Source organism: Galeopterus variegatus, unplaced genomic scaffold, assembly GCF_000696425.1.
Source record: "Galeopterus variegatus unplaced genomic scaffold, G_variegatus-3.0.2 Scaffold4175, whole genome shotgun sequence".
In the NCBI taxonomy this organism is placed as follows: domain Eukaryota; kingdom Metazoa; phylum Chordata; class Mammalia; order Dermoptera; family Cynocephalidae; genus Galeopterus; species Galeopterus variegatus.
The window spans coordinates 15,480-29,762 of record NW_007730286.1 but is presented as its reverse complement, the minus strand read 5'-3'; the positions used below and the strand labels follow the sequence as shown (position 1 = coordinate 29,762).

At 39.4% G+C, this 14,283-nt stretch overlaps 1 protein-coding gene across 1 annotated transcript in view; it reads left to right on the top strand.

Annotated features, from left to right (window-relative positions):
• The first annotated feature begins 3,405 nt into the window (after positions 1 to 3,405).
• NMUR2 (neuromedin U receptor 2) overlaps positions 3,406 to 14,283 on the top strand; it is a 13,428-nt gene continuing 2,550 nt past the window's right edge. The window contains 3 exon segments of the mRNA XM_008586914.1: positions 3,406 to 4,125; positions 10,794 to 10,878; positions 13,699 to 13,824. Coding sequence (XP_008585136.1) covers positions 3,409 to 4,125; positions 10,794 to 10,878; positions 13,699 to 13,824 — 928 coding nt within the window. The 5' untranslated portion in view covers positions 3,406 to 3,408.

The following is a 14,283-nucleotide window of genomic DNA, read 5'->3' as shown; positions in this document are numbered from 1 at the left end:
ATTATTCTATTATATATCTTATTATTTAATACTTATTTAAAATACTATATTATTGAAAATAATTTATATCGAACATTTTACCAGAAATTATTTAATCCTCCTAGCAATCCTATAGTGCAATACTGCTATTCTACTCATTCTGCTGATGGGGTAATGGAGATTTATAGAGATTAGATACATTCCTTATGGTTACACAGTAAGTAGGAGGTAAAACCAGAATTTGAACCTCAAACCTACACTAGAGTCTATGCTTTATCATTCCTATACCATCTACCTGCATTGAGCCTGTTATTGCATCTCGTATTAGACATCATTCTATTTGATTAGACCTACCCTGTCTCAATGTGGAGATGCCTTTGAATCTTTAATTTGTTGCTCTATGTATTAGCAAGTACCTTACTCAGTCCCAGGTTTACAATCTGCTACTGCCCACCCTTATAATTTTAAATACCCCCACATCCCAATGAGATACTGCATCCTAATATTTAAGCTTTTTTTTCTATTTCATCAGAAATATATATTAAAGTTTGTTAATAGTGATTTCAACATCAAAGCTCATCATTAGTGAGAGGGCTCCAATTCTGGCTCTGCAAGAATTTTTGTATGTCTGTGGTCATTATTAATGCTATACATCAATTTTTTGAGTTCTCCATCTTGTGTGTACATGGTAGGATAACACTTTCTGTCGTGGTTATGACTGAGTAGCTACATATGACCAGCCCTGGTCAATAAACTCGAGCAAAAGTGGCATGAGTTACTTGTGGGCTAGAACCTATAATTACCTCCTTGAGGCCTTTTAGAGCTCTCTTTCCCACTACCACAAAGATCAGTGAAGTTCCAGATAGTGACCACTCCATCAGCCTGGGTCTATGAGTGAGTATAGCATGGGACATATCCTTCCAGCTTGCATCACCTGAGACCAGGAAAGCCATAGAAGCAGAGCTGCCTGAGGATTTGGGAACCCAACTCCCATACCAGTGTACAGAGGACATTGAACATGGAGTCAATGTATGTGATTCACCAGCTTTGAGATTTAATGCCTGCCCTGCTGGGTTTTGGACTTTTTTGTGACCTATTACACCTTTCTTTTTTGCCTATTTCTCCTGGGAATATGTACCTTATGTTAGTCCCACCATTTTATTTTGGAAGTAGATAACTTGTTTTGAATTCACAAATAGGAGTTTGAACTTTGGACTCGAGTTGAAACAAGTTAAGACTGTGGGGACAAAATGAATGTATTTGTATGTGAAACGGACAAGAGTTTGGGCAGTCAGGGACAGATGCTATAGATTGGATACCCAGCCCCCAACATCATTGAGGTTTAATCCCAACTACAACTGTTGAGGGTGGGAAATCCTATTATGGTAATTGAGAGGTGGGGCCTTGAAGAGATGATTAGATTGTAGGACTATGCCATAGTGAACGGATAAAAAATGGTGGTCAGAGGTGTGGTTCTGGGGGCTTTAAAAGAAGAGCACATGAGAGGTTAGTCTCTCTCTCTCTGCTCCACCATCTTCTGCCATGTGAGACCACTGCAGTATTGTCACCACCAAGACCCTCACCAGATGTGCTCCCTAGACTTTGGACTTCCCAGCCTCAGAAGCTATAAGCAGTAAACTTTGTTTTCTTTATAAAATGCCCAGTTCCATGTATTTTGTTATAAGCAACAGAAATGGACTAATACACAGCTGATGCATGATAAATTTGTAGTGTGTGTGAAAAATAAATCTTTGTTGTTTTAAACCACCAAGACATGGCAACCATGTGTTACAGCAGCATCAACTATCCATCTTGACTGACAGATTATACTTAGACATGTCCCTTTACCTCTTTGGTCTTTAATTTCATCATCTGATTTAAAAAGTAAAAGGGAAAGAAGAATTAACATTTAGTGAGCATCTCTTAAGCATAAGAGATTTCATTATATGTAATCCCAACAACCGTATAGGATATTGTCCCTTGCAAAAAAGTCCTAAATCCAATGCTATCATAGTAATCCAAGACATTACTGTTTCTTACTAGCCTCTAACCTACCTCTTGTTAAAACTTTGCCTTTCTTAATTCTCTAGCTAAAACTCTCCAAAGATTTCTTTCTGCAGTTTTAATCAGATCCAAAATTCCTACAGTTTTAATAAGATACAAACTCTTTATCATATCCTATAAGTTTACATGATCCAGTCAGTCCCTGCCAGCCAATTCAACCTAGTCATTTTCTCTCCTGACCACTTAAAGTTCCAGTTATATTGGTCTTTTGATGTTTTTGAAATACATCAAGCTTGTTTCTGCCTCAGGGCTTTTGCACTTGCTATTACTTTTGTTGACAATACACTTCCCTTAGCTCTTTTATGACTGACTTTTCATCATTCAAACCTTGGCCCAAGTGACATCTCCTGAGATGAATCTTGTACTATCCTCAATAAATATTTATCAATTATTATCTGAAATCATATGAGTTTATTAGTTTGCTTGTATATTTTCAGAGTTCCCTACTCTAAGAAAAGTTCCATGAGAATGGAGACCTTGCCTTAATTGTTTCACTGATGTTTCCACAAAGCCTAGAACATTGCCTGGCACATAGTGAACCCTCAAGAAGTATTTGCTGAACATGATAGAATTAATGATACAGATAAGGAAATGAGGCACCAAGAGTTTAAGGAACTTTCCAAATGTTTCTAAATTTCTATGGGTGTGCCTGATTCTGAACCCCACTTGCTTTTTGCTACAGCTAGGCACTGCCAGAAGAGAAGTGTCAGATAGCTAGCAGGGCTAGACGATGTGCAAGTGCCCTTTCAGGCTTTGGATTCCATTATTGATGCAATCAAAACCAAAAAATCATAATGATCATGCCCTGAGTTTCAGAGAGCTCTGAATTTCCAATGGAACAAGATAACTTGAGAAATGTATTCATCTCCCATTTTCGTCATACTGTACAGGTGACAAAGATCAATGGAGATTTGTACTCTTCTGCCCATGATTCTGCAAATTTATTTTGCATTTCCACCCAGATTCCCACAACTTTGCAACATGCATTGCTCATAGTGCCCACACCTTATTTCAGAGTGTCACCATAGGTGGCAGCTCTGTTTTCACAGCTCCTTCCAATTCAGAGAAGGGCTTCCCCCTCCTCTTCTGCTCCCTGCACACAAAGCCAGCACACCGGGCCAGCTGTCCTCTTTTACTGTGCAGCCCGACACACACTCATTGGTCCACAGCCTGTCAAGGGGAGGGGCTTCTGTCTCGGGGGCTCTTCAAAAGGAATCAGCAATCTGAGCAGCCCAACCCCTAGGCTGAAGCATTCATTCTCTCCCGGCCTTCTTCACGGAGCTTGTGCTTTCCTGACTGCTTTTCTGTTTCCTTTCTGGCTCAGCTTGGGACAGAGCCTCCCAGGAGGGGAGGTTAATATCAGTAATGGAAAAACTTGAGAATGCTTCCCGGAACCACCCGCAGGAAATGGAAGATCCATTCAAGAAATACCTGAACAGCACCGAGGACTACCTGGCCTTCCTCTGCGGACCTCGGCACAGCCCCTTCTTCCTCCCCGTGTCTCTCGTGTATGCGCTGATTTTTGTGGTGGGGGTCGTGGGCAATCTCCTGGTGTGCCTGGTCATTCTGCGCCACCAGACTATGAAGACACCCACCAACTACTACCTCTTCAGCTTGGCTGTCTCTGACCTCTTGGTCTTGCTCCTCGGAATGCCCCTGGAAGTCTATGAGATGTGGCGCAATTATCCCTTCCTGCTGGGGCCGGTGGGCTGCTACTTCAAGACGGCCCTCTTTGAGACCGTGTGCTTCGCCTCGGTCCTCAGCGTCACCACGGTCAGCGTGGAGCGCTACGTGGCCATCCTCCACCCGTTCCGCGCCAAGCTGGAGAGCACCCGGCCACGGGCCCTCAGGATCCTCGGCCTTGTCTGGGCTTTCTCCATCCTCTTCTCTCTGCCCAACACCAGCACCCACGGAATCAAGCTCCACTACTTCCCCAATGGGTCCTTGGTCCCCGGCTCTGCCACCTGCACGGTCATCCAGCCCATGTGGATCTACAATTTCATCATCCAGGTCACCTCCTTTCTCTTCTACATCCTCCCCATGACCCTCATCAGCGTCCTCTACTACCTCATGGCGCTCAGAGTGAGTATCCAAGCTGGCTGGCCTGGGGCAGCATCCCTTCCTTTTTCACTGGCTCCAAGGTCAGAGAAAAATTTAGATTTGGAAAATTTCAGAATTGGAAGGGAGCATAGAAAAAATTAGAATGAGCTCAGTTGGGAAATTGAAAAGGCAAGGATTTGCCTTACGTGAGATAAATGTCAACCCCAACTATATACCGTTTCTTTTATAGCATCCACTATTCTCCTCTCCATACTAATGGTTCTCATATCTGCGTTTCTAAGAATCCCCTAGAAAGCTTACAATAGGTACCAATATGTATGCCCCACCCCCAGAAAATCTGATTCAGTACGTCTGAGATGGAGCCTCTTTTTAAAAAGCACATCAAGTGATCTGGGGTCAGGTGGCCACACTCTGAGACTTCCACACCCTGCTGTCTCTTTCCTACCCCCATCCACTGCCTGCATTGAAACTCTCCTCTGCACCAACTCGGTCTACCACAAGCTATTCCTGCCTATTTTATAGTCCAAAAACCAGATATACAGTTTTAAAGTCAGATCCTTCCTGTAGTTTGCTCTGACCCTTTGGTTGAAATATCAGGTTAAATGAAATAAATAAATAAATAAATAAATAAATAAATAAATAAATAACCTGAGTGAGATCAACTTGGTCTCCTCTTGAGCAGGAGAAGATTGAGAGACATGAGACAGAGTAAAAGAAAATCTAAATAAGAGACATCTGGGATTATGAGAAAATTATCACTTATTTTGCAGCACATTTTATAATGACAGATTCCTTTCCTGCACTCGTGGTGGTAAACTGATTTTTTTTTCACCCACTGGGTCTAAATTAGCTGAGAGAAATGTTTTGTTAAGAGCAGGAGTGAGTCTATATAATTCCTCTCCTGGTATATTCTGCACCCAAATTCACAGACAGAAAAGTCTTGCCTGTGACAGTTTTGCACCCATTTAAAGAGGTAGCTTGTGTAATAAACAGTTATGAGATCTTTAAGACTCCCATAATCACAGTTGCCATGTAATATGCCTATAGGCAAGCTACATAACCCCGAGAATAAGATTTCCCACTTGTAAAATAAAAGGGTCATGTCAGGTCATATCTAAGGCTCCTTCTAACTCTCACAGTCTGTGATTCCTTAAAACAAACAAACAAACAAACAAAAAACAGACTAAAAAACCCTGTGATTAGGGGAGATGTGATTTATAAATGAAGAAAAATCAAAACAGACATCACACTCACACCATATGCTTCAAGACACCATATATATGGTGGACACTCTGATACCATATATTGAGGGACAACTAATACACTCCCATCTCAGTCCATCTCTGAGGAAAGTGGTTGTCAGAAATGAGTGCCCTAAAGGTGGTTCTTTTGAATAGCTGCTATCCCTAAAGTGAATGGCAAGGTCTAAGTAGAGAGAACAAATTCAAAGTATCAGAGACGTCTAGGCACAGGAGTAAATCTAATCAGGCAGAGAGCTGTGCCAGTTTCCTCCTGGAGGGCTGATCCCTATATTCCCAGAGACATATGTCACCCAAGACTGGTTCACAGCCAAGTTTTTAGAATGCCCTGTGCATCTCACTGAAAGGAAAAGACTTCCACACAATTTCAAATATCATAAGTCCTATGAAAAATCCCTAAGGCAGAACTTAGCAATACTACCTCATCCAATGCCTAATAATCACTTATCTTAGGTCAAATTTCGGGGAAATTTTGAGTAGGAAACACACATCCTCTCCCCCAATGCATTATTTCACTTTTATTATGTTATATTGGCATGGATCCACAGCTACCTTCTACCAGGAGCTAAGTGACAGCTCAGATAACAGCTTAGAAACCACGCTGGTTTGCTTTGTGTGTGTAATGAAGTTTATGACATCTCGTTCTCAGGAAGGATGAGGTATTACCCAGGGTATCTAGGAACACAAGGAAAAGAACTATATGCTTAGAAAGTCACTCCTAAAATAATTTAAAGGTCTCTAGACTGGAAGTCAGGAGAAGTAGGCCCTATTCTGTGGCATTGACCCCAGGGCCTTTGCACATGCTGCACCTTTTGCCTGAAATGTTCCTACAGTCTACTAACACAATCTCTTTTGCCTTTCTAATGCTCATCTATCTTTTAAGGCATACTTCAATCACACTTCCTCCGGGAAGCTCTCCTGGATTCTCTAGCTGTACTTGGTCCCTATTGTAGGTGCTCATGGACCCAGTGATTTTTTCATTACAATTTATGATTCTGTATTTGTGGATTCCTTAATTAATGTCTTTCTCCCCTGGTATACTGTAAGCTCAGAGTATTAATGAGGCTGAATTACTTCTCTTGTTGCTGGGCTTCAGCTTCTCTACCTTTAAAAAAAAAGACTTGGAAACATTATCTCAAAGTGCCTTTTTGACATAAGATTTAAAGAGATACAAACAATCCTAATGATTATTAAGTTATTGACTATCTTGGAAAGTCTAAAGGTGTGATTGACTCTGGGTCCCACTACCTTCAGAAGGCAGCAAACCCAAGAGTGATGAAATCACAGGACCAGGGAAGAAGGAGGGAAGCCATATGTATGCTCAAAGCTAAACATTCAGTGCTGCTCTGTCATTCCAGGACTGAGCTGCTCTCCAGGGTTTGAACATTTTGGACATGGAAAATAGACAATCCCTGGGCAAGTTCCTCCCCATCTGGGAGAAAGTTCTGATAAAGCTCTGAGCTAGTCCTTGTATCTACTGTATGAGGCATTAATGCTTGAATTGATGAGGATGAATGTATGAATTGCAGCAGAACTTAATCATACCAAACACAGGGTTGCACTGTTTATTTTTAAGTAAATAGACTATGTTAAGAATGTAGAGAAATTTATACAAAATCTATTACATCTTGGTATGCTGAAAGCGAGTCTCCAAAAATCATATAAATGAACAGCTGGTGGAATGATTTTAATCAGTATAAACAACTGAACAGGATAATATGTCAACCTGAATGATAATCAACCCTATTAACCTCCCCTTTACTTTAATCGTACATAGCTAAATGGGTAGGGTAGGAAGGCTTCTGACCTTCCTATATAGTGACCACAATCTTTCATTCCTCTTTTTGTAACTTGAATTTCAAAATAAAAGTTTGGAGGTTGGTAGGAGTAATTAATGGTTGAATATCTATTTTGCTAAATATCTGAAGGGAAATAAAATTATTCACTAGTAAAGCAGCATTTAATATTGGCTAAACAAGTTGCTTTGATTCTATTCTACTATGCCAACCACTTCAAATTCTGTTGGAACAATGTACATCATGCATAAATATTCAGTTTTCTACTCTTTCTCTAGGTAGCTAGTTGTGTCATTATAATCTAAGGAAGCTGCAAAGTAAGCAACAATTAATTGACACATGATTTTCTTTTCAGTGCAAACTATACTTGTACAGGCAGCCTGTTCATAAAAAAAATTTTTTTTAAATGTCTGAATTATTTGCTTGATGTTTGCTTTAAGGAAATTATTCCCTGGGGTGGAGAAATTACCATTGAGAACTGTTAAACCCAACCAAAGAAGTGACTGATAAATCTCTATATTCTTTCACTGTTCTTAAATGCTGAAATCAAATACTAGAATAACTGCATCTTGTAATAACTACATTTTTTAAATGGCAGGAAATAATTGGAACCTTTAATAGATTTCATTGAAGATGAGTTAGTAAAGTTTGTAGTTTGATGTACTGCTCTAATCTTGAACATCTTTTTCTTAGTGTATCTGGCTGCTTCTTCATATCAGCACAGGCATTACTTTTGGGTGGGTGGTACCATGAGAAAGAGAGTTTCTAGAAGGAACTCAGTAATTCACATGAGTGGGCCCACAGATATAAATAAATAACTCTATTTCAAAAAATTTCAGGTTTTGTTATGTCTTTTGAGCAGACTTGGGACAATAATCAGAATCACAATAACAGCAATAACATATAACTTGCTGAATATCATGTACCAGGCATGGAGGTAAGCACACTATACACATTACTTTGTTTCATTATTATATGAATAACATCTTCTCACCTTCTATCTTCTCTCTATTCCTAAATTACACACAATAATTCTATTTCTTTTCAAGTTCTAGGTGACTCTAAAGGGTCAAATCTCACAGGACATTTAATCCCTCACTTTATGAAGACATAGGTTATATAGAGAGCACCACTATATTCAGGAGACAGATGGCCAGGTTTATTAATCATTCAAATGGATACTTTAGCTCTTCTGTGGTCCTGAAAGCCACCTGGCTTCAAGGAGCTTATATGTTTGTTAGGGAGATAGGATATGTATTTATTGAACTTAAGAGGCAATTTTAATAAACTGCTCTCCCGTGTCTTATTTAGTTTGAAATACCTTCTCTAAAAAATATTCCTCAAAATGCCATCCCACCCAGGAATTTCACTGCTTCTTACAGCAGTTTGTACCATTATAGTACATAATCACACCAACTTCTTCTTTACCTTGAATTGGAATCTATCTCCTTCTTAGTCAATAGATTGATCTTAATCTATCCCTGACACATAGAATAAGTTGAATTTTCACTTCATCTGGTGTCCTAAATCAGTCGGTCAGGACTCTTTACATTGCCAATGAGGGAATCACAACTCGATCTGTCAAAACATGAAGGGGGAGCATAAACCTGAAAAGTCCAGAAGTAGAGCAGGCCCATGGTGAAGTGAAGAGTAACACACACAGTGTTACACGGACCTAGCTTTATTTCTGCTTTTTTGTTCTTCTTTCCGTGGTGTTGATTTCAACCTCAAACATAATCACACCAACTTCTTCTTTACCTTGAATTGGAATCTATCTCCTTCGTAGTCAATAGATTGATCTTAATCTATCCCTGACACATAGAATAAGGTGAATTTTCACTTCATCTGGTGTCCTAAATCAGTCGGTCAGGACTCTTTACATTGCCAATGAGGGAATCACAACTCGATCTGTCAAAACATGAAGGGGGAGCATAAACCTGAAAAGTCCAGAAGTAGAGCAGGCCCCTGGTGAAGTGAAGAGTAACACACACAGTGTTACACGTCAGGACTCTTTACATTGCCAATGAGGGAATCACAACTCGATCTGTCAAAACATGAAGGGGAGCATAAACCTGAAAAGTCCAGAAGTAGAGCAGGCCCCTGGTGAAGTGAAGAGTAACACACACAGTGTTACACGGACCTAGCTTTATTTCTGCTTTTTTGTTCTTCTTTCCGTGGTGTTGATTTCAACCTCAAACTCCATGTAGCTGCCCACTGGTGGCTACAACTACCTTCCTCATGGTGGGGAACAACAGCAACAACAAAAAAAGCTGTAGTAATTCCAGACATCACATGCAGAGAAGAGCTCCCTCTGGCAGTCCCAATAAAGAAGAAATGAAACTTCCATTCCGAGCAGTACAAGCAAATGTCTGAAATCTCACTAGCCTCAATTATCCAATCACTGTGACTGGAGGATAGGACAAGCTGATTGGATAGGTTACTTAGGGACTATACCTGGAGCTGGAGAATATATCCAAGTTAATGACTAAAAGTGGGAAAGGAGTAGATTCTCCAGGGAAAATCAGGGTATTGTCATTAAGAGAAAAGGGGAATAAATGCTAAAGAAACAATGGACAAATATATACTATACCAACCTCTAGATGTTTAGTGGTAGTTTATCATGAGTCCTTAAAGCTTCCTTTATCTGGCTGGACATGCCCATAAACTAAAAAACATAGAAATTAAAGAGAAAAAAAATTCCACAACTTGATGAATGATGTAGATCTTCAGTGCTAGGGGAGTTCAGAGAAACAAGAGGACAAGGGCTAAAGTGGCCACCAAAGTCTTCCAGGAATTGGTGTAACTTGAAATGAGCAAGAAGGGTAGTATATGGGGGTAGTGTAGATGTTTGAAATTTTCACATGTTACATCAAGGGTCACCATATCTTCCAACTAGGATAAATATATTTTAACATCCAAATTCAGAAATACATGCACTCTTATCAGTAAAACAGCATTTCCCAAATTGTGCTTGTCAAGATAGTACAAGGTAATCCACTGAAAAAGGTTGGGGGAGATTATTTAGTCAAAGAAACATTATTCCTCCTTTGGCTGGGATAGTGGTGGGAGATGTGGGTGTGGAAGGTGAGGGGGAGATAGGGAGAAGGGTGACATGCTATCCTGCTTGAAGATTTATAGAGCCTATTAGCATATTAAAGGCTCTGAGAAGACCCACAATGAAGACTGTAACCTTCCTGAGGCAGGAATAATGCCTGGTTTCATTTTCTACTATCTATCTACAGTATATCAGAGGAATTTCACTTTAATAGATGTCTAATAATTATTAAATAAATGAATAAATTGAAAAGCCTTCTATGAACTTTTTTTTAACTTCAGAATTTCACTTTTTTTTTTCTTTTTTTATGGAACACCTATTAAAATGCTACATAATTAGGGTTCTACAGAATTGCATATAAAAAATTACTGCACTATAACTTGGCCACAATCATCTCTCTAGTTGGTTAGGTGACCTGGATCCAGTTTCACCTTCAACTTACTGTTAAATATTGACATATTCTTATAATTCTCTAAGTCCCAGTTCTTTGTCTTCAGAATGAGTGTTAGACTTACACTTCTTAGATCTTAATGGGAGGAAAAATGCTTTCCTTTCTTACCATCTCTACCTCCCTTTCAGCTGAAGAAAGACGAATCCCTTGAGACAGATGAAGTGACTGCAAATGTTCAAAGGCCCTCTAGAAAATCAGTCACCAAGATGCTGTGTAAGTCCTCTTTTGTTTTGTTTTGTTTTGTTTTATTTGTAAGTGCAAAAGAGTTATATTTGGTACAGACAAAGTGCTGCTGGGGTCAGGTTCAACATTATTCTGAAACATAATGTCTCAAACAACATATCACAAACACAAACATAATATTTATGAGAGTAGATTATGATCAAGGAGCAAAGGGGAGAGATAATGAAGACACCAGGTGATGGTCTAGACAGATGCTAGATGGTCTGTCTTCCTTGGCTTACTCAAGCTTCTAGGACCTGTTTTGTTTCATTTTTGGTTTTGCACCCTCGAAACAACATGTAAATCCATTGCAGTATACTCTGTGTGACTGGTAAATCATATCCTCTCTCTGAGCCTTTGAGCATCGCTTTCCCTTCTGTAAAATGAGCAGGTGATTTTTAACCTATTTGTGTTATGAGTTTTAAATAATACATATATATGATAAATGCTGTGGACTCTCCACCCAGAAAATGTATAAACGCACATATGCAAAAAGTTTTACAGTCCATTTCAGGGGATCATGAACTGCCTGTAAAATGAGCAGGTGATTTTTAACCTATTTGTGTTATGAGTTTTAAATAATACATATATATGATAAATGCTGTGGACTCTCCACCCAGAAAATGTATAAACTCACATATGCAAAAAGTTTTACAGTCCATTTCAGGGGATCATGAACTGCCTGCATGGACTCCATGGGATCTTTTAGTTCTAGGTTAATAACATCTAGCAAAGAGTACCTCTAAGTAGTCAATGCACCTATGACACTGTATATCTTTGTATCTAACAGTATACTTTTGTATCAATAAGATGTTAAAAAAATATATGGAGGTGCTGATCCACACTCTCCTGAAAGAATCTTATAAAAATATATGATCCAATGCTAATCTATGAGAGTTACTGATGAGGGGAGGTATAATATACCTTATAAATCAAAACCTAAGATTTGGAAGAAAAGAATCCCCAAAGCTAATCTATATATGAAACATTCGCTTTAACTATGTGGCGTTTGTGAACAAAAAATCTGTGAAGTCACTGAAGTTGGTTTTTTTGACTCTAATAGTCATCTTCTTAGAAATTTTTTAGCCCTGGTAGACACCTGACTTTCTCTATTAAGAAGCCAAGTGTCTTCATTTTCTCTCCCTTTTTCTCCTTGATTATAATCTACTCTTACAAAAACACTTGAAGCTCACTCACACTGAAGTCACAATAACAAAATATACTATAAACTATTTGCCTTGGGAGGGAGTTCAATTTTAACAGGAATTAAAATTTTAAGTAAAAAGAATTGTAGGCAGTAGTGAGCAGATTAGAATTTTCTTGGGGGTAAGCTCATAAGAAGCTTCCAGATATCTCTGAAGCCACACCATACAGGCAGACAAGTTACTCTGAATGGGTCTAATGGCAATAGAAAATATATGTACTACTTACTATGAAAACCTTAAATGTGCACACAAGAGCAGAGAACCGTAAAGTAAATGCTCTTATACCCATCACCCAGCTCTAAGAATTTTCAGTTCATAGCTAATTTTGTTTCTTATAACCTTATCTTTGTCCTAGCTCCTACAAGATTATTTTGAGGCAAATCCCAAGCATTGTGTCATAGCAAAGGAAAGTATTCCACAACTTCAGAAGAGAACAAAATTCATATTTATATTTGTGGAACTTAAATGCTCCAGAGAAACTACAGTGCTAAAAATAAGAAATTGGAAGGAATTCTGTGCTCTAGCAATTTATAATTTAATAGACACATCCCCTCTTAATCAAAAGATACTTGTAAAGCAGTATTATACTTGTGGTTGTTCGATCTTCCTCTCTCTCCTCCTCCACCCATTACAAAATTTTAAATAATTGAATTCAGAGAAAGTTCTAATTATTTCTAGAGTAACAAGATGAATGCATACATACATTTAAAAGTTTGTTATTAATCTGTGACTTTAAAAACATCAACTTCTTGAACCTAACCATTTTATTTATATAACCAGTGTATGTGGCTTCAACAAAATACTTTAATTTACACACACAACAACAAAAAAAATGTGTTCAGAAATTTGAAATAAATGCAATACTATTCTAGATGTTCTACAGGAAACTTACATTATACAAGCCATCTTGTATATTATATGAATTCTAGATCCTATACAATTCATTCTTAAGTTTAAACATTCTATATTGAAGCTCTTTGGGATCTAGTTTGCTTGGAGCAATTATAGCTTAACAATAGTGGAAGGAAAAACTGACAGAAGGAATGGATGACTCAGAGTGAGCATTGTATACCTATCCTTTCTTTTTTTTTTTTTTTTTTGTCTTTTTTTCCGTGTCCGGCAACGGATCGCAACCCTCAGTGTTGCCCCCGTACGGGACCAGGGACCGGCGACGGGATTGCAAACCTCGGTGTTGCTCCCGCTCCTCGCTCAGCCCGTGAGCGGGAGCCGGTCTGTATGTGGGATCCGAACCCTCGGGCGGGAGCGCTGCCGCGCTTCCCAAGCGGCGCACTATCCAGTGCGCCACTGGGCCGGCCCTACCTATCCTTTCTTTTTTTTTTTTTTTCCGTGTCCGGCAACTGATCGCATCCCTCAGTGTTGCCCCCGTACGGGACCAGGGACCGGCGACGGGATTGCAAACCTCGGTGTTGCTCCCGCTCCTCGCTCAGCCCGTGAGCGGGAGCCGGTCTGTATGTGGGATCCGAACCCTCGGGCGGGAGCGCTGCCGCGCTTCCCAAGCGGCGCACTATCCAGTGCGCCACTGGGCCGGCCCTACCTATCCTTTCTTAAACTGCCATATGCACTTTCATTTATCATCCTCTTCCAGTTGTTTTGGTCTTAGTGTTTGCTGTCTGCTGGACTCCATTCCACATTGATCGACTCTTCTTCAGCTTTGTGGAGGAGTGGACCGAACCCCTGGCTGCTGTGTTCAATCTCATCCATGTAGTGTCAGGTAAAAGCTTGGCTGGCTTGGTTGTATGACAAGTGTCCAGGTGATTCAGCTTCTAATTCATCTTGCTGAGATGCCTAGGTATACCAATTTATCATAGAGATCTGCCATAATATAATGAAGGCACTTGATTTTTATTTTACTCAAAGATTGATTAGGTATGTTACTGGTTCAAAAGAAATATACTAGATCACTATTTTATTTTATTTTATTTATTTATTTTTCATTAAATTTTTATTTTGTCAATATACAATGTATATGATTATTATGGCCCATCACCGACACCTCCCTCCCTCCTCCCTCTATCCCCTCCCCCCCAAGAATGTCCTTTCCGTTTGCTTGTTGTAACAACTTCAAAAAGGTATAGTTGTTATATCACTCATTGGTGGGAGCTAAAAAATAAAAAAAATAAAATAAACAAATTAATTCACCCACATACACACAAAAAAAAAACCGGGGGGG